General features: G+C 42.7%; 2 protein-coding genes across 2 annotated transcripts in view; both read right to left on the bottom strand.

Moving 5' to 3' along the window:
- LOC139563361 (fatty acyl-CoA hydrolase precursor, medium chain-like) overlaps positions 1-697 on the bottom strand; it is a 30,035-nt gene extending 29,338 nt beyond the window's left edge. Inside the window, exon 1 of the mRNA XM_071382014.1 lies at positions 214-697. The gene's annotated coding sequence lies outside the window, so the exon portion shown is untranslated. The remainder of the gene's footprint in view (positions 1-213) is intronic.
- Positions 698-7,895: 7,198 nt separating this feature from the next.
- On the bottom strand, positions 7,896-20,339 carry LOC139563170 (dynein regulatory complex subunit 4-like). Its single transcript, XM_071381508.1, has 6 exons — positions 20,295-20,339; positions 18,971-19,111; positions 18,453-18,620; positions 11,848-11,913; positions 10,355-10,561; positions 7,896-9,872 (listed from the first exon to the last, which is right to left on the bottom strand). Exons 1-6 carry the CDS (start codon positions 20,337-20,339, stop codon positions 9,744-9,746), a joined length of 756 nt encoding a protein of 251 aa, XP_071237609.1. The 3' UTR covers positions 7,896-9,743.
- Positions 20,340-20,393: the final 54 nt, after the last annotated feature.

Here is a 20,393-nt window from a genome sequence, read left to right as displayed (position 1 = left end):
ATGTAATGTGGAATAAGCAATGCATCAAATACATTATGGGATTATAGTAAACTAGTTGAATGCAATCAACCCACAATAAAATACAGTTTATAGGCTAGGCTATAAGTATTATAAGTCAATGTACATTTTCAACTATCATGCATTACAGTAAAAGCAGGACTAGAGGCAGCTACTTCAAATAATTTGCAAAAGAAAATAAGTATCTTGGCTCACCAGTGAAAGCTGCTCTCCAATTGATAACTCGGTGCAATATCAGGTATTGACATTATTAAAGTCTGCTGTTTAGAAATGCCATAACCTGACAATCTTTCAATACGAAGGAACCAGAAATCAGTTTTAGTGTACTGGAATTTTGTGCAGTTTGGTTGTTTTCAGAAAGAAAGAAAAAATGCGCCTGTCCAATGAGGCAACGGAGCAGGATCAATTTGACTGATTTGAAGTAAATCCCTGACTGGCTCCTAGCGATAGTCACTTGTGTTCACTAGAATTCCTGTACCCAGATGCCGTTACCATGGAGGTAGGAAAGCTTGAGGCAGTTGTACTGAGTGCCGACAAAGGCATAAAAGACAGAGGCAGCCTCAGTCTCGGGCTAGCAGGCTCGTGTAAAATGGATGTCTCTATTCCATTTAAGGAAATCAAGTTACAGCACGAAAAACACACCACGAAACTTCTACCCCCAAGCCATGAGACTGCTAAATGGTTAACCAAATAGCTACCCGGACTATCTGCTTTGACCCTTTTCCCACTAACTCATCACATATGCTGCTGCATCTGCTTGTATTCAGTCCTGTTAATTATATGTACATATCCACCTCACTTACCTCTTAACCCTGCACATATGTTATGTATTTTTTTATTCAACCTTTATTTTATCACGGAGTCATACTGCGACCAAGGTCTCTTTTACAGATGAGCCCTGAATTACATAAAATACACTAAATATAAATACAAAAAGCAAGCAGAAAGAAAAAAAGTCAAAATAACACAGCAATCAGTAAAGAGGCAGCAAAACATCACATTTAAGAGCATTTTGAATATTTTTTGCACCTTATCTGTGGAACAAACTCAAGCTAATTTATCTAACTCATTAAAGACCAAAGGAATTTCCAGAGTTAGCCATCCTTGAGCTCAGGTGTGGTAACTCATGTGTCAAAACATTTAACATTTAACATTTAAGTCATTTAGCAGACGCTCTTATCCAGAGCGACTTACAAATTGGTGCATTCACCTTATGACATCCAGTGGAACAACCACTTTACAATAGTGCATCTAAATCTTTTAAGGGGGGGGGGGGGGGTCAGAAGGATTACTTTATCCTATCCTAGGTATTCCTTGAAGAGGTGGGGTTTCAGGTGTCTCCGGAAGGTGGTGATTGACTCCGCTGTCCTGGCGTCGTGAGGGAGTTTGTTCCACCATTGGGGTGCCAGAGCAGCGAACAGTTTTGACTGGGCTGAGCGGGAACTGTACTTCCTCAGTGGTAGGGAGGCGAGCAGGCCAGAGGTGGATGAACGCAGTGCCCTTGTTTGGGTGTAGGGCCTGATCAGAGCCTGAAGGTACTGAGGTGCCGTTCCCCTCACAGCTCCGTAGGCAAGCACCATGGTCTTGTAGCGGATGCGAGCTTCAACTGGAAGCCAGTGGAGAGAGCGGAGGAGCGGGGTGACGTGAGAGAACTTGGGAAGGTTGAACACCAGACGGGCTGCGGCGTTCTGGATGAGTTGTAGGGGTTTAATGGCACAGGCAGGGAGCCCAGCCAACAGCGAGTTGCAGTAATCCAGACGGGAGATGACAAGTGCCTGGATTAGGACCTGCGCCGCTTCCTGTGTGAGGCAGGGTCGTACTCTGCGGATGTTGTAGAGCATGAACCTACAGGAACGGGCCACCGCCTTGATGTTAGTTGAGAACGACAGGGTGTTGTCCAGGATCACGCCAAGGTTCTTAGCGCTCTGGGAGGAGGACACAATGGAGTTGTCAACCGTGATGGCGAGATCATGGAACGGGCAGTCCTTCCCCGGGAGGAAGAGCAGCTCCGTCTTGCCGAGGTTCAGCTTGAGGTGGTGGTCCGTCATCCACACTGATATGTCTGCCAGACATGCAGAGATGCGATTCGCCACCTGGTCATCAGAAGGGGGAAAGGAGAAGATTAATTGTGTGTCGTCTGCATAGCAATGATAGGAGAGACCATGTGAGGTTATGACAGAGCCAAGTGACTTGGTGTATAGCGAGAATAGGAGAGGGCCTAGAACAGAGCCCTGGGGGACACCAGTGGTGAGAGCACGTGGTGAGGAGACAGATTCTCGCCACGCCACCTGGTAGGAGCGACCTGTCAGGTAGGACGCAATCCAAGCGTGGGCCGCGCCGGAGATGCCCAACTCGGAGAGGGTGGAGAGGAGGATCTGATGGTTCACAGTATCGAAGGCAGCCGATAGGTCTAGGAGGATGAGAGCAGAGGAGAGAGAGTTAGCTTTAGCAGTGCGGAGCGCCTCCGTGATACAGAGAAGAGCAGTCTCAGTTGAATGACTAGTCTTGAAACCTGACTGATTTGGATCAAGAAGGTCATTCTGAGAGAGATAGCGGGAGAGCTGGCCAAGGACGGCACGTTCGAGAGTTTTGGAGAGAAAAGAAAGAAGGGATACTGGTCTGTAGTTGTTGACATCGGAGGGATCGAGTGTAGGTTTTTTCAGCAGGGGTGCAACTCTCGCTCTCTTGAAGACGGAAGGGACGTAGCCAGCGGTCAAGGATGAGTTGATGAGCGAGGTGAGGTAAGGGAGAAGGTCTCCGGAAATGGTCTGGAGAAGAGAGGAGGGGATAGGGTCAAGCGGGCAGGTTGTTGGGCGGCCGGCCGTCACAAGACGCGAGATTTCATCTGGAGAGAGAGGGGAGAAAGAGGTCAGAGCACAGGGTAGGGCAGTGTGAGCAGAACCAGCGGTGTCGTTTGACTTAGCAAACGAGGATCGGATGTCGTCGACCTTCTTTTCAAAATGGTTGACGAAGTCATCTGCAGAGAGGGAGGAGGGGGAGGAGGGGGAGGAGGATTCAGGAGGGAGGAGAAGGTGGCAAAGAGCTTCCTAGGGTTAGAGGCAGATGCTTGGAATTTAGAGTGGTAGAAAGTGGCTTTAGCAGCAGAGACAGAAGAGGAAAATGTAGAGAGGAGGGAGTGAAAGGATGCCAGGTCCGCAGGGAGGCGAGTTTTCCTCCATTTCCGCTCGGCTGCCCGGAGCCCTGTTCTGTGAGCTCGCAATGAGTCGTCGAGCCACGGAGCAGGAGGGGAGGACCGAGCCGGCCTGGAGGATAGGGGACATAGAGAGTCAAAGGATGCAGAAAGGGAGGAGAGGAGGGTTGAGGAGGCAGAATCAGGAGATAGGTTGGAGAAGGTTTGAGCAGAGGGAAGAGATGATAGGATGGAAGAGGAGAGAGTAGCGGGGGAGAGAGAGCGAAGGTTGGGACGGCGCGATACCATCCGAGTAGGGGCAGTGTGGGAAGTGATGGATGAGAGCGAGAGGGAAAAGGATACAAGGTAGTGGTCGGAGACTTGGAGGGGAGTTGCAATGAGGTTAGTGGAAGAACAGCATCTAGTAAAGATGAGGTCAAGCGTATTGCCTGCCTTGTGAGTAGGGGGGGAAGGTGAGAGGGTGAGGTCAAAAGAGGAGAGGAGTGGAAAGAAGGAGGCAGAGAGGAATGAGTCAAAGGTAGACGTGGGGAGGTTAAAGTCACCCAGAACTGTGAGAGGTGAGCCGTCCTCAGGAAAGGAGCTTATCAGGGCATCAAGCTCATTGATGAACTCTCCAAGGGAACCTGGAGGGCGATAAATGATAAGGATGTTAAGCTTGAAAGGGCTGGTAACTGTGACAGCATGGAATTCAAAGGAGGCGATAGACAGATGGGTAAGGGGAGAAAGGGAGAAAGACCACTTGGGAGAGATGAGGATCCCGGTGCCGCCACCCCGCTGACCAGAAGCTCTCGGGGTGTGCGAGAACACGTGGGCAGACGAGGAGAGAGCAGTAGGAGTAGCAGTGTTATCTGTGGTGATCCATGTTTCCGTCAGTGCCAAGAAGTCGAGGGACTGGAGGGAAGCATAGGCTGAGATGAACTCTGCCTTGTTGGCCGCAGATCGGCAGTTCCAGAGGCTGCCGGAGACCTGGGACTCCACGTGGGTGGTGCGCGCTGGGACCACCAGGTTAGGGTGGCCGCGGCCACGCGGTGTGAAGCGTTTGTATGGTCTGTGCAGAGAGGAGAGAACAGGGATAGACAGACACATAGTTGACAGGCTACAGAAGAGGCTACGCTAATGCAAAGGAGATTGGAATGACAAGTGAACTACACGTTTCGAATGTTCAGAAAGTTAAGCTTGCGTTGCAGAAATCTTATTGACCAAAATTATTAAAATGATACAGTACTGCGGAAGTGGGCTAGCTAGCAGTGGCTGCGTTGTTGACTTTGTTTGAGAGTGTCGCTGGCTAGGTAACCTCGGTAGCTAGCTATGTAACCTCGGTAACTGGCTCGTTAATTAGTATAAACTACACAATTGTCTTAGATACAAGGACAGCAAAGACAACTATGTAGCTAGCTAACACTACACTAATCAATCGTTCCGTTGATCCGTTGAATGTAATAGTTTCTACAGTGTTGCTATTCGGTGGCTAGCTGGCTAGCGAGCAGTGTTGACTACGTTACGTTACGTTAAAAGGACGAAAAATAGCTGGCTAGCTAACCGAATTAGTCTAAACTACGCAGTTATCTTAGAAACAAAGACAGCAAAGACAACTATGTAGCTAGCTAACACTACACTAATCGAGTCGTTCCGTTGAATGTAATAGTTACTACAGTGTTGCTGTTCGGTGGCTAGCTGGCTAGGTAGCAGTGTTGACTACGTTACGTTAAAAGTTACGTTAAAAGAACGAAGAATAGCTGGCTAGCTACGCAATTATCTTTGATACAAAGACGGCTAAGTAGCTAGCTAAGATTAAACAAATCAAACCGTTGTACTGTAATGAAATGAAATGAGAATGTGAAAATGTGATACTACCTGAGGAGCGAAGCGGAATGCGACCGGTTTCCACTCTAGCTTCCGGAACTTGAAAGTTTAGTAATGTTACGTACAATGGGACTTTTTATAAAAGGGCTTTATAAATTGGAAAAACTTGTCAATAATCAACCGACTGGCTTTCTTGATGTCAATAGTAATCTCTCTGGTACACAATCTGGTTTTCGCTCAGGTTATGGATGTGTCACTGCAACCTTAAAAGGTCCTCAATGATGTCACCATTGCCCTTGATTCTAAGCAATGTTGTGCTGATATTTTTGACTTGGCCAAAGCTCTTGATACTTTAGACCATTCCATTCTTGTGGACCGGCTAAGGAGTATTGGTGTCTGAGGGGACTTTGGCCTAGTTTGCTAACTACCTCTCTCAAAGAGTGCAGTGTATAAAGTCAGAAATTCTGCTGTCTCAGCCACTGCCTGCCACCAAGGGAGTACCCAAAGACTCAATCCTAGGCCCCACGCTCTTCTCAATTTACATCAACAACATAGCTCAGGCAGTAGGAAGCTCTCTCATCCATTTATATGCAGATGATACAGTCTTATACTCAGCTGGCCCCTCCCTGGAGTTTGTGTTAAATGCTCTACAACAAAGCTTTCTTAGTGTCCAACAAACTTTCTCTACCCTTAACCTTGTTCTGAACACCTCCAAAACAAAGGTCATGTGGTTTGGTAAGAAGAATGCCCCTCTTCCCACATGTGTTATTACTACCTCTGAGGGTTCAGAGCTTGAAGTAGTCACCTCATACAAGTACTTGGGAGTATGGCTAGACGATACACTGTCCTTCTCTCAGCACATATCAAAGCTGCAGGCTAAAGTTAAATCTAGACTTGGTTGATCCTCTTTCACCCCAGCTGCAAAACTAACCCTGATTCAGATGACCATCCTACCCATGCTAGATTACGGAGACATAATTTATAGATCGGCAGGTAAGGGTGCTCTCGAGCGGCTAAATGTTGTTTACCATTCGGCCATCAGATTTGCCACCAATGCACGTCACAAAATAGATGGCATCATGAGGGAGGAAAATTATGTGGATATATCGAAGCAACATCTCAAGACAGTCAGGAAGTTAAACCTTGGTCGCAAATGAGTCTTCCAACTGGACAATGACCCCAAGCATACTTCCAAAGCTGTGGCAAAATGGCTTAAGGACAACAAAGTCAAGGTATTGGAGTGGCCATCACAAAGCCCTGACCTCAATCCTTTCGAAAATGTAGGCCTCCTTTCTCGCGCACACAAACCTGACTCAGTTACACCAGCTCTGTCAGGAGGAATGGGACAAAATTCACCCAACTTATTGTGGGAAGCTTGTGGAAGGCTATCTGAAACGTTTGACCCAAGTTAAACAATTGAAAGGAAATGCTACCAAATACTAATTGAGTGTATGTAAACTTCTGACCCACTGGGAATGTGATGAAAGAAATAAAAGCTGAAATAAATCATTCTCTCCACTTTATTTTAAGAATGTGAAATTTCAATAATAGTAGTGATCCCAACTAACCTAAGGCAGGGAATATTTACTAGGATTAAATGTCAGGAATTGTGAAAAACTGAGTTTAAATGTATTTGGCTGAGGTGTATGTAAACTTCGGACTTCAACTGTACATGGGTAATGTTCTGTAAAGCTACAGAAACAGAGAGACAATGAATATACACATGGAATGTAATGAATAGAGCAGGATGAATGTATGCATATCAAATGGGCTACAAGATTAAATACAAATGGAACAGAACTGCAATAGCACAATAGGCAAGGACTATCTAATAACCAGGTATTACATAGTACAATAACAGCAGAGTTAATATTAACATATTACGTAATACCATACAAATGGGCTATGCAGTCAGGTAAAACATATGGATTAATGATTCAGAAACAGGGAGGGCAGAGAGCTCCAGCAAAAATTCAAGCTTAATCAGCCCCGGTGTATTTTTTTACATTAATCTTAAGCAAGGCATCAAGCACATCACAGATCGTAAATTGTTGAAATTAAAACAAATAATCACTAGAAGTTGACAGGTTAACCATCGAGTTAGCTAGAAGCTGGCAGAGGGAAGAGCACTTGATTGACCAGGGTCAATTTATTTCACCAGGTAGGCCAGTTGAGAACAAGTTCTCATTTACAACTGTGACCTGGCCAAGATAAAGCAAAGCAGTGCGACACAAACAGAGTTATACATAAACAAACGTACAGTCAATAACACAAGAGAAAGTCTATATACAGTGTGTGCAAATGGCGTGAGGTGGTAAGGCAATAAATAGGCCATAGTAGCAAAGTAATTACAATTTAGCAAATGAACACTGGAGTGATAGATGTGCAGATGACGTGCAAGTAGAAATACTGGTGTGCAAAAGAGCAAAAAAGTAAATAAAAACAATATGGGGATGAGGTAGGTAGATTGGATGGGCTATTTACAGATGGGCTGTGTACAGCTGCAGTGATCGGTAAGCTGCTAAGATAGCTGATGCTTAAAGTTAGTGAGGGAGATATGTCTCCAACTTCAGCAATTTTTGCAATTCGTTCCAGTCATTGGCAGCAGAGAACTGGAAGGAAAGGCGGCCAAAGGAGGTATTGGCTTTGGGGGTGACCAGTGAGATATACCTGCTGGAGCGTGTGCTACGGGTGGGTGTTATGGTGACCAGTGAGCTGAGATAAGGTGGAGCTTTACCTAAATCATTTAAAGCACTATTTCTCAAATAAAAAGCCTACTGAGATAAAATTATTAAAAGCGTCACTTATCCTATTCTTCTCGGTTATGATGCCAGTCAGACAGAACTTGCTTAGGCAAGAAAGAAAAGGAATTTGTACGCTTTAGTCCACGTAATGTTTTCCAAAAATGTAGAAAGATCACAGGAGTCGGAGCTTAAAAAGTAGCTTGATTTAGCTTTCTTACTTGCATGTGTTACGTACGCCTCCTGGAGGAACACCCTGCTACATCTCAACTCCTCGTGGAGTGAAAAAGTATGTGATCGTAGGTGCAGGGAAGGATGACAGAGGACGAGAAAAATACAATTTACAGGGAATTTATTATTCCTTAACACGGTAAGGTGGGGAAAAGGGGCTGGATGGAACCAAAGCAAAGAAAAGTATAAGTTAGAGACCCCTCTCCTACCTTACCACTACTTCCCTAACCTTTAGCACCACCTGGCACGCTAACCAAAATACAGGGGGTGGTCCACCCAGGTCTTACCTAGTGTGCATGGACAGATTCAATACTGTCCATGTATTCCTGCAGTCCTCTTGCCTAAACACTCCCAAGGTGCGTTCCCCTTCCCCCCAGGAACAAATGAAACCGAATAATTACTTATACTTAGTGTTTTTGGTTATTGAAATTGTTCACTAAGTCCTATTGGCATACACATACCTCAGAAGGAGCGGCTACAAAATAATATCCACAAAAGTTTTACTGACCGCCACAACAATCAACACAGGACATAAAAAGAAGCTCTCTTCTGACAAAGGAAACCAAGCTGGAGAAGGAGTTGGTAATTGAAGCTGTTTCCCCTAACGAGAGGGAGGGGTCAGAGGTCCAATCAGCGATGGGGCCGACCAATCAGTTGCTTTAGGATTCCAAGAAGCCATTTCCTGAAATACACACACATACAAACCCACAACAACACAGAAACTGGGGAACGTAACACATGAGATAATTGAGCGCTTATACGTTTTGTTCTATGAGATATCAGCCAGTTAACGTGATCTTTATGAATTATGAAGCCTTTGGGTGTCTTTTATTTCATTACATAAACGCTTCATAATTCACAAAAGTAATGTTAGCTGATGAAGATTATCGTGTAGAACAAAACATATAAGATCTCCTTAACCTGTGTTAACCACAGACCTTATTTTTGGCGTTCATCCAAAAACCCTACAAAAACTCAATTTTCCCATAAGCTTTGTTCAATGCACCATGCTGGAATTAGTGCGTACAAAAAGACGCCATTCCTATTGCTGTCTATAGCAGGCTCCTCAGAAAAATTACTTTGTTGGCAGTAAGACTCAGGAAATCCTGTTTGAGTTGGGGTTTGATAGTCCTGATTATATGCTGATCTACCCTGGTGTCTATATTGCAGGTTTTTGCCTGCCCTTCACATTTAGTGAGATAACTGAACAAACATGGATCTCATCTCGGCATAAAAACATACATATTGTTGTTCATTCACCATGTGTGAGTATATACACACATAGAGCAGCTGAGTTACTTTTTTAAATATTATATTTGGAAATGTTTACAGTGTAGTGGAAAAAGACAAGTTCATCTTCACAAATAGGAAGTTGCTGTTGATCTTCAGTAGTATTTCTATCAAATGTTACAATAAAAAGACTGAGGTAGAAAGAAGAGTCACATTAGCACTGCAGTAAGTGATTGTCTGTGTGGGTCAGGGGAGTGTTTGTGTCTCTGAGCCCAGCCTGGGGGCCTCATGTGGGGGCAGACACCAGGCCTGCAGGGCCCTGGCCCAGGGAGTGTCCAGCCACACTGCTCTACAGGGGCTTGAAGCCTAGCTCCTCCATAGGGATCCCAAAGGCCTGCAGCTTGGCCTCATAGGTTCTCAGTAGGTCATTATGGGCCTACCCATCAGACAGAGATGTTAACATTTTTATTGACAGACGCTATTATCACTTTGCCTATAAAGATGAGAATGTATTGATTTTAGATTGGTTAGTTATTCTATTACATAGTTATAATCCTGTTGTTTTCCCCTTAATGTACAAAACTAAATAGGGTTCCGAACCAAAAGGCATTGTATTCAGCCAACACCCTCACCTTACAAATCCGCGCCAACTCATACTGCAAGTCTTTGATCGCAATGTTCTTGGAGTCCAAAACTTCCTGCAAGGAAAAAACAAATAGAGTTGTTTGGCTGCAGAATAGTCTACCGTAAGCTTCCACCAGTATAACTACGCTCACAGGCAAGGTTTACAATTTGATGTGGTTGAAGCCACTGGAGAATCAGCTTCTAGGACAGTATAGTAGAGAAACCTGATCGCAAGGACTTAGCAACAGAAAACATACTCGCACGATGGAATGAAGATCACAGTTTTCTGTTAAGAACACTTCTCTGTTTTAATCTTGAATGACAACTTGGCTTGTATCCAGTATCCACCACAAAGCAGGTCTGATGAGGTGTGGTGCTAGTTGTTTTCACAACTCTACTGTTAGCTCAACACAAGAGAGTAGGTTACTAGTGTAGCTTCTTTGGTATGATGGAGCTGTGTAGTCTTGTGTAGTCAGGGTGGTTTGGGTTAAGGCTGAAGCAGGATGTGGACATGAAGCTAGGGTTAGGGTTAGGTATCCCAGGGAGGGTAGCATACCTCCAGTTTGCGTGTGACCACGCCGAGGGCGGTGTGGTCCAGGTTGGAGGCAGACAGCACCTCGTTGAGCTGAGCCTCCTTCTCCAGGGTGTTGGTCAGAGCCCCCAGTTTCCTCTCCAACAGGAGGTTCTTAAAGCCACTCGTCTGCTGCACCTCCTGGATGGCCTGGGTGAACTTCTTATACAGGTCATCACGCTCCACCTGGACCTGGACCACACAGACAAAGGATTGGCTCAGCTCAGTTAGAAACACAGATCAGTTAAGCATGGATCAATTTGATAGAATTACATTTGATTCAATTCTGTTCCATGTTTTGGGTGTGTGAGTGCATAACAGAGGGACTGTCCTTCAATAGTAGCCATTATAGTAGCCATTGTATGGGTGAAAAGTGTCCAGTTACTAGGACGTTTTTAGTCAACCTAATAAACGGTCTGTGTAGTTAGTTTGTGCTGTGGTCTCCTGTACACAGGGTAAAAGGGCAGAAGGACTCATCCTTGAACTCCTCTGTAATCACGTCAAAGTATACAATGGTGGGAAACTCCTTTTTTTATTCGATTGGAACACAGATGTCAGTGTAGATGCCGTTTTAGTTCTAACCCTTAATCTCATGATCAATTATTTTCTCAGATTCTTCCCTGTCCCAAATTTGAAAAGGCTAAACTTTCTGTTTGGCATGGGTCCACAAATCCTCAAAAGGATCTACAGCTGCACCATGGAGATTATCCTAACTGGTTACATCACTGCCTGGTATGGCAACTGCTCGGCCTCCGACCGCAAGGCACTACAGAGGGTAGCGCATACGGCCCAGTATGTCACTGGGGCCAAGCTTCCTGCCATCCAGGACCTCTATATCAGGCGGTGTCAGAGGAAGGCCCTAAAAATTGTCAAAGACTCCAGCCACCCTAGTCATAGACTGTTCTCTCTGCTACTGCACGGCAAGCGATACTGGAGCGCCAAGTCTAGGTCCAAGAGGCTTCTAAACAGCTTCTACCCCCAAGCCATAAGACTCCTGAACATCTCATCAAAGGGTTACCCAGACCCTTCTCTTACGCTGCTGCTACTCTCTGTTTATAATCTATGCATAATCACTTTAACTCTACCTACATGTACATATTACCTCGACTAACCGGTGCACCTGAACATTTACTCTGTACCGGTACATCCTGTATATAGCCTTTAAATATTTAATTTTACTGCTGCTGTTTAATTATTAGTTACTTTTATTTTCAATTTTTTTCTTAACACTTTTTTCCCCTTAACTTCTTAAAGCATTGTTGTTTAAGGGCTTGTAAGTAAGCATTTCACTGTAAGGTCTACACCGATTGTATTCGACCCATGTGACAAAGAACATTTGATTTGATTCAATCAAGTGACAACAATTTATGGAACATGTGAGGACAAAAGCCTTTGTCATTACAAACCAGAGTTTGTGTGCATGTGTGTGTGCACGCTTGTACGTGTGTATGTGTATGTGTGTAATTGTAGCTTCTCACCTTACTTAACCTCTGTTCCAGCACTTCGTATTCCCACTTCAGGTCTTTCAGACGTGCCTTGGCCCCCTGTCAAGACAGGCACCATCACTCCTGTTTACTTTCACCAAGTACCCTATTACATTTCTATTCACTCTCAGATGCACCCAACACAAACCATTCATCACAACACAAACCATTCATCATAGAACATTAGAGAGAATAAAGTAGATGCCACCGGTCAAAATTTTGATTTATGATCCTAAAATATTGAAAAATAATTGAATCCACAATTACATAATATGCTTTGAACTACTGACTTTTTCATTTGTAAATCATTATTATAACCCAAATGAAACCTTTGGTTTATACGTGTCTACAACTCACAAGTATTATAAAAAATGTGTAAGAAATTGAAATACATAATATATGTACCCCATCTCAATTTTCACAAGAGACATATTCTGAGCTTTTAAACAAAATTGTAAACTCTTTACACATACTTATGCTACTTTCACATAACAAAATACAATGTCAGTGTCTGTGTATTCATCCTTAGATGCTGTGGGGAATGTGTTATATCATGTACATGTTCCCCACTATAGATATTCCTTAACATCCTAGATACTAGTACATTAGTAGTACATAACCGTGTAATAGTGTAGTACTACAGTACGGACCTGTCTTCTGGATATGTGTAGTACTGTATATAAAAACGTCAGTGACTCTTTGCTTTGAGGTCATGTAGGTCAATTTGTTGCTCTCTTTGCCTATATACATCTCTTTGACCTACTGTAAACTCCCTCGGTTGTTAACATCTACAATAATCATTAGACGTACAAGTCAGAGTTATCATACCCAGCGTCAGGGTTTGCTAACTCTGGAAATTCCTTTGGTTTGTACAGAGTTAGGTAAATCAGCTCTTTACCCATTACATGGGGCATATTCTCCAAGCTGCTCTAAACATTGCTGTTTTTGATGTCTCTAGGTTAATCTCTAGACTGCTGAATGAGGCCTGTTACAACATGCTTACAAAACCTTTAAAAGGAGTTTGTGAAACCATTCAGTCATGGATGTATGTAAACATGGACATGCACATTAAGAGAAGATGACACCCAGGCCATATGACACCCAGGCTATACTCTATTTTTGAAAGAGTACATTAACCAAGGCCATACGTACATTTATGACAGCTGGACGTACTATGGTCAGAAGGATACAGGAAGAAGGATGGAAGCAAAATAACTGATGACTGACACGTGAAACATAAGCATGTGAAAAGGGTTCTACCATCATTATAACCTAACCAAAAGCAGATATGAGCGTTAGTGGGCGTGAACAAGCAAGCTCTGAGATGAAAATAAAATAATGGAGAAAGGTGGGACGCTATTTTCATATAGAGGGAGGGGACTCTATACGTTATGCAAAGACAGAATCCTATAAAGGCAGGACTCTGTAATATGAGAATTTAATCTTTTTCCATGGAGGGGCTCGGCTCTGTTACGTTTGTGATAGGGTCCTTCCATGGAAGGGCTCAGTTTTTCTACTTTGTATTAAAGTGTATATTGAATTCACAAGTTCTTGTAAGAGTATTATATTTCTGAGACAATTCTCCACGACACCCCCTAAACAGGAATATGAAATTACCTTTATGATCTTTTTTACCACGATTACTTTGGGATTCTAATCTCACTCTTTCAAAATCCCCACTGTGACCAAATCTCTAACATTCATGATCCTTCCCATATATTTTAACCCTAAACCTCCCACAATAACTATTGTCTATTGTTAGTCTCAGTGACCTTACTGACGATATCAACGTTTTATACATATCTATATACATTGTTGGAGACATTTTTCATGTCTTTCATTATGCAGACATTTGTTTATTAGATTATATTTCTCATTAAGAATACTGTTGTTTTAATTCTATATGGGTCATGCTTTGCCTTGGTCCCGTGTTCTCTTATGGGTCATTGCTTTTAATTACAATATAGCAATTATGTTCTCGGCTCAATTACTTAGAAGGGCTTGTGGGCCCAGCCTTCCTGTGTGTTCCCAGGTCCATATTTGGGAGCCCCTATACATTCAGGATGTAAGGCTTACTAGTTATGTCAAATGTTAGGACGACCTGTTGGTTGTAACAACAACAACAAAAATACATTTGACCCCATCTTTTCATTTGGGTCTTTTTAATTTAGCCTGGACTCACTCAGGAGTCAATGTCCTATCTTTTGTCTTTTTCATAGTCTGAGACAGAGACAGAGACAGAGACAGAGACAGAGACAGAGACAGAGACAGAGACAGAGACAGACAGACAGACAGAGACAGAGACAGAGACAGACAGAGACAGAGACAGAGACAGACAGAGACAGAGACAGAGACAGAGAGACAGAGACAGAGAGAGTATATTACCTAAAGTTATCACAGCTGCACACTATGTAACGCATTATATTGATTATTGCCTAAAATTGTATGTCACTGTCTTTCATAAATGTTGCAATACCAAATGATGAAACGTTGTTAAATATTTGCTACTTTGGTATACATTAAGTAAAAGGGTATACATTGAGAGAGAGTAATATTACACACTTAAATTATAGATCATCATTCACACACACACACAGCCCTGTCTTCATAGTTGTTCATAGTTTATTATATCGTTTATTATCATAGTTTGATCATAGTTTTGTCATAGTTTCTAATTATCGTTTCTAATCACAGTTTGAACATAGTTGTTCATAGTTTCTAATCATACTTTCTAGTCTAAGAGGTTTGATATAATAAGCGGGTCAGATAGACCCTAAGAGGGCAGAAGCTATTGTTTACAAACTGCATGAATAAAATCTATGGTTCAATGGATAAATAACCTTCATTTTTTTTTTTAACATACATGTAAATGACAAGAACTAATACCTATCATTCTTAAATAATATATCTGTTATTGGCTGATGGCTGGTGTTTGGAGTTAAGGTAAGGCCGTTCATACAGAACCGTAGAATAGCATCTGTTTCATCTGTTCCTCCGAAGTCGTTCAGGGTCCATAAGGAGGCCTGTACCCCTGTTTGGTGTGGGTCCGCTGTGAACACAAGATTAGCTTTAAAAAAAATAATGTACACACTTTTTGTTTTTGATGTATAAATATTATTAGGGATTTTATTTGGGGATTTACGTCGAAAATAGTGTGATGGTGAGGGGCTACGTAAAGGACCGGGCGCAGTTTGCTTCTGAGAAACCCCGTCTAACGCTGTCGGTTCGCAATCAATTATGCCCGGTAGCCTCTGGGTATCATACAGACGTTAGATAATATTAACATGTATTTATACGAAATAGATACATTTTAACTTATAAGAATACGTGCATTTGACATATTGCCAAAAAAAAAAAAATCTTTGTCCATCCGTTTCTGAATATCTGTAAAAAAAAACACATATAACGCCTGTGTCACGTTCGTCGTTTGGATGACGAGGAGGAGGACCAAGGCGCAGCGTGATAAGAATACATTCTTCTATTTATTTAACGAAACGAAGAACACTTAAACAAACTATGCAAAACAACAAACGAATGTGAAGCTATATATTAAACAAGTGCATACACAGGCAACTTACATATAGACAATAACCCACGAAATACCCAACGGAATATGGCTGCCTAAATATGGTTCCCAATCAGAGACAACGATAAACAGCTGCCTCTAATTGAGAACCAATCTAGGCAACCATAGACATACAAACACCTAGACTAGTAAACACCCCATAAACATACAAAACCCCTAGACAAGACGAAACGCATACATCCCCCATGTCACACCCTGACCTAACCAAAATAATAAAGATAACTAAGGTCAGGGCGTGACAGCCTGTTTAATATTAGAACAATATCTAATTGTAATATTCAAACAATTCCCAGAAAAAATACCTAACGCCTCCAAATCTAATATATTATTTTCACTGAGTTATTTTCACTAACTCACCTTCAGAAAGCTCCATTAGGATGGATTCACAGATTATCTTTTAGCTGTTCTGGGCTGTTGGCCTGGTGTTTGGAGTTGCGCTAATGCCTTTCGTACATAGGGGATAGTATCTGTTGTCACTCGCTCCGCGGTCTTGGCTCAAAAGAGAGATATTCTGTAATGATCTTACAGAACGGGGGTGACGTTTTTTCGGATGGCATCCCGTATGCAAAAAAAATGCCATATATTGCCTCTTAATGTTTAGAGTCCCCAAAACCACAGGTGGTTGTCTCGACATGTTATGTCTGTCTGTATTTCCTTTTGATTTCCTACAACATCATGGGGTAGCAGCTTGGGGGGTGTCCGATATAGATTTATAGACCTGGGTGGGGGGCCGTTTGTATATGCACTGATTACAAATAACATATGTTTTAAACCGTAGGAGGTCTGCCGGAGGTTGTTTGACTTTTTAGCCCCCCACGTCCTTGGGGGTGAGATAAATACGTATTTGAAAGGCATGTGTGTTAATGAATCGAAAGTGCCCATTTTAAGAGACGCACACCCAATTCTAAAACAGCCTCACGCACCTTTTTGGTTTCAAACGCCACATGCAGAGACACACACCCCCACCCCCTTTTGTTTTGAAACACCCACACCTCCTGACCCTGCACACGCACACCTCCTGCACACGCACACGTCTTTTCCAAAATATTTTTTCTCTGAGACATGCATGATGATAGAGCGAAAAGACAAGAGCCCCTTCGTTAAAGGTGAGATACCTCTTTAAAACCATTTATTTAATTCATAATATTTAGTACAGACCTTTTAAAACATCTTATAATTAATCCAAAACTATTTTACTGCGCAATATTGAAACATGCATAGATGTTTTATTTATAAACATTGGTTGTACAACAGTTATACATCATTACCAGACAGTACTAAACTTTTAATAACCTTGTAAATATTTATGTTTATACCAGGCTGTTGTAGGAAAGACTGTATTCGTATAAAATAAGACATTGTTTTGAAACGCACATAACCATTTTCCCAGAAATGCCTTTTCTCCGCGACAGACCGGGGCGAGAGAGATAACGATCGATTCCTGTTCGTTAAATGATGAGATACACTTTTAAATTCCTTTATTTAATTCTAAATCTTTAGTACCGACCTTTTAAAACATGTTATAATTAGTTAAACATTTTTACTATTCCTTTCTTACAGATAAAGGGCCTGGTTATAGGTTTATACTGTCACGATCGTCTTCGGGTGAAAGAGAGGACCAAGGCGCAGCGTGAAGTGAATACATAATCTATTTATTTAAGCGATGTACTGAAGAACACTTAAACAAAACTACAAAACGACGAACGTGAAGCTATACAAAACAAATAAGTGCAGACACTGGCAACTTACACATAGACAATTACCCACAACCTACCTAATGACTATGGCTGCCTAAATATGGCTCCCAATCAGAGACAATGATAGACAGCTGTCTCTAATTGAGAACCAATCTAGGCAACCATAGACTTACATAAACACCTACACTGAACACAACCCCATGAACTCTACAAACACCCCCTAGACAATACAAACACCCTAGACGAGACAAAAACACACAAACATCCCCCATGTCACACCCTGACCTAACTAAAATAATAAAGAAAAACAAAGATAACTAAGGCCAAGGCGTGACATATACATCCTGCCGTTTCCAATTCCACCCCGTCGTCATGACAGTCTCTCTTGCTCGCAGGATATTCCACACAAACCCCAGCTCCGTAAGTTTTCCAGGCACAAAGTAGTTCACATCCAGACAGGCTTGGGAAAAAACATAAGAACTAATAGATTTTTTGTAGCATTTCTACTATATCTTTCATGTTACTGTGGTGTTTTTTTAAGTCAATAAACGTGTGTAAAGTGTACACTTTTGTTTCACAGGAGATTTGTTTAAGCCCACCAAGAAACACCTGATTTATCCCACAGCATGAATTAATAAGATGAATCTGTTTAAGTTATAAGTAAAGGCCTTTCAAAAAGAGGCTGTCATGATTGACTGTGACAGCCCCCACCCTGGAGAGCAGCTCTCCTTTGATCCCCAACCTAGGAAAATCTCCTGTTGTTTGGGTATCGTTATGTATATATGCCCTCCTATCGTTGAATTGTTTAGATAAAAAACATTGTTTCAAACACCCCAGCAGAGACATACACACACAAATTACCCCCCGGACATTCGTGCGTCATAGACAACAGCCCTAAGGACAATAAAATAGGGGGTGTGGGGCCATTCTCTTTGAAATGTTCAAACACAGACCCTCCCAGTTCAACCAGGTCCCTACACATCAATCATCATGACAACTTCAAAGGAATAGATGCAATATAGATATAAAATAACACACCCTCTAACACGTGACAACAGGAACAGGGTGTCCTGGCCGGATGCCCATATTTGGGCATGTACGCGCCATCCGGACATAAATCAAAATTTTGAACCGTGCTGTCTACTTTATTCTCTCTACCATTTGAGGGAATTTTACTTTTCCATGTTGCTATATGAATATTTTTTATGCAAATCTGTCATACTGCTACATTGTTGCTTTTTGCTATAAATCTTCTCTATAATTACCATATAACTAAATATCATGTATTCTATTCTGTGTTTGTGTGTGTAACCCACCGCCAGTGAGGTCTTGTCCTTCTCGTAGTTGGCCAGTTGTTTCTGCAGCTCGGTCACCTCCTCCTTGGCCCTCTGCAGGGGCTCCGTCAGGCGCTTGTTCTGCAGCAGCACCTCTGCCATGTCCTCCTCCAGATGCTCCTCCTTCCTCTTCATCTCCTCCATTTGTTCCTGACAGACACACACAGGCCATGTAAACAACTGGTTACTAGCTTGTATTGATGTGTTAGTGTAACAAACAGTTTGCCCTCCAGGGCTCCAAACCCTGGCCACTGTCAGTCAGGCACACCACACAGTGAACCCTTCTGCTAAAGATCAGGACCTATCAGTAATCATACACCTCTCTGTTATCGTCTTGTAATACACAAGTGAGTTGTGAGTTGATGAAGCCTAGGTTAGGTTTGATGATACTGTACGTTGAGGAATTTCTAATACTCAGTTAGTTGATTGGTCCTAGGTTATTGTTATTGAGTAGAACAAATACCTTGGTTATTAGCTGATATTGTTGTGGTATTGCTAACCTTGAGTGAGTTGATGAGGGCCAGGTTGTTGAGGGTGATGTCGTTGTAGTAGTTCTTGATGTCGCTGAAAGCCTTCTCGTGGTTCTTCATCAGCGTGTTGATCTGGCTGTTCTTCCTCTCCTCGATCTCGTGGATCTCTGTCTACCACCACAGACTGACGCTGGCACTAAAACTGCACTCAATGAGCTGCATTCCGCAATAAGCAAACAGGAAAACACTCATCCAGATGCGGCGCTCCTAGTGGCCGGGGACTTTAACGCAGGGAAACTTAAATTAGTTTTACCTAATTTCTATCAGCATGTTAAATGTGCAACCATTGGGAAAAAAATTCTAGACCACCTTTACTCCACACACAGAGACGCGTACAAAGCTCTCCATCCCCCTCCATTTGGCAAATCTGACCATAACCCTATCCTCCTGATTCCTGCTTACGAGCAAAAATTAAAGCAGGAAGCACCAATGGCTCGGTCTATAAAAAAGTGGTCAGATGAAGCAGATGCTAAACTACAGGACTGTTTTGCTATCACAGACTTGGAATATGTTCCGGGATTCTTCCGATGGCATTGAGGAGTACACCACATCAGTCACTGGCTTTATCAGTAAGTACATCGAGGACGTCGTCCCCACAGTGACTGTTACGTACATACCCCAATCAGAAGCCATGGATTACAGGCAACATTCGCACTGAGCTAAAGGGTATAGCTGCTGCTTTCAAGGAGCGGGACTCTAATTCTCAATTCTACCACTGACTAGTCTCTCATGCCCCTATGAATGGGGACACAGGGCAATAGTTTTTAATCTAAACCAGCCCTTTTTTACTGGAGTACACTAACCCCTAATTGGGGCTCTTTTCTTGACACAGTAGCAGTTTACCAGATAAGAAGATCAAAAAGAACAAAAAGTAGATTGTTGTAAGGGTGTATTACATCCTGTGCTGGCCCCATTGTCATATCCATTCTGGATTCTGAGTGGTAAAATCATTGCTGAAAAATGCCTTTATGTATATGTATACATTTTCCGCCAAGACAGAACTGCCAAAGGGGGTGGAGTTGCAATCTACTGCAGAGACAGCCTGCAGAGTTCTGTCATGCTACCCAGGTCTGTGCCCAAACAGTTAGAGCTTCTACTTTTAAAAATCCACCTTTCCAGAAATAAGTCTCTCACTGTTGCCGCATATGGACACCATATGTGAATTAATTGCCCCCCATTTATCTTCAGAGTTTGTAATGTTAGGTGACCTAAACTGGAACATGCTTAACACCCCGGCCGTCCTACAATCTAAGCTAGATGCCCTCAATCTCACCCAAATTATCATGAAACCTACCAGGTACAACCCTAAATCCGTAAACTCGGGCACCCCCATGGACATTATCCTGACCAACCTGCCCTCTAAATACACCTCTGCTGTCTTCAACCAGTATCT

The sequence above is a fragment of the Salvelinus alpinus genome, chromosome 33 (genome assembly GCF_045679555.1).
Source record: "Salvelinus alpinus chromosome 33, SLU_Salpinus.1, whole genome shotgun sequence".
In the NCBI taxonomy this organism is placed as follows: domain Eukaryota; kingdom Metazoa; phylum Chordata; class Actinopteri; order Salmoniformes; family Salmonidae; genus Salvelinus; species Salvelinus alpinus.
Note: the sequence above shows the minus strand (reverse complement) of the source record. Positions and strands in the feature narration are given on the sequence as shown.

Coding starts and splice junctions, on each gene's coding strand:
- LOC139563170 (XM_071381508.1), bottom strand. CDS start 20,339: ATGTCCATGGGGGTGCCCGAGTTTACGGATTTAGGGTTGTACCTG. Junction 18,621..18,970: donor CCCTCATCAACTCACTCAAG/GTTAGCAATACC, acceptor TGTGTCTGTCAG/GAACAAATGGAGGAGATGAA. Junction 10,562..11,847: donor TGGAACAGAGGTTAAGTAAG/GTGAGAAGCTAC, acceptor TGTGTGGTCCAG/GTCCAGGTGGAGCGTGATGA.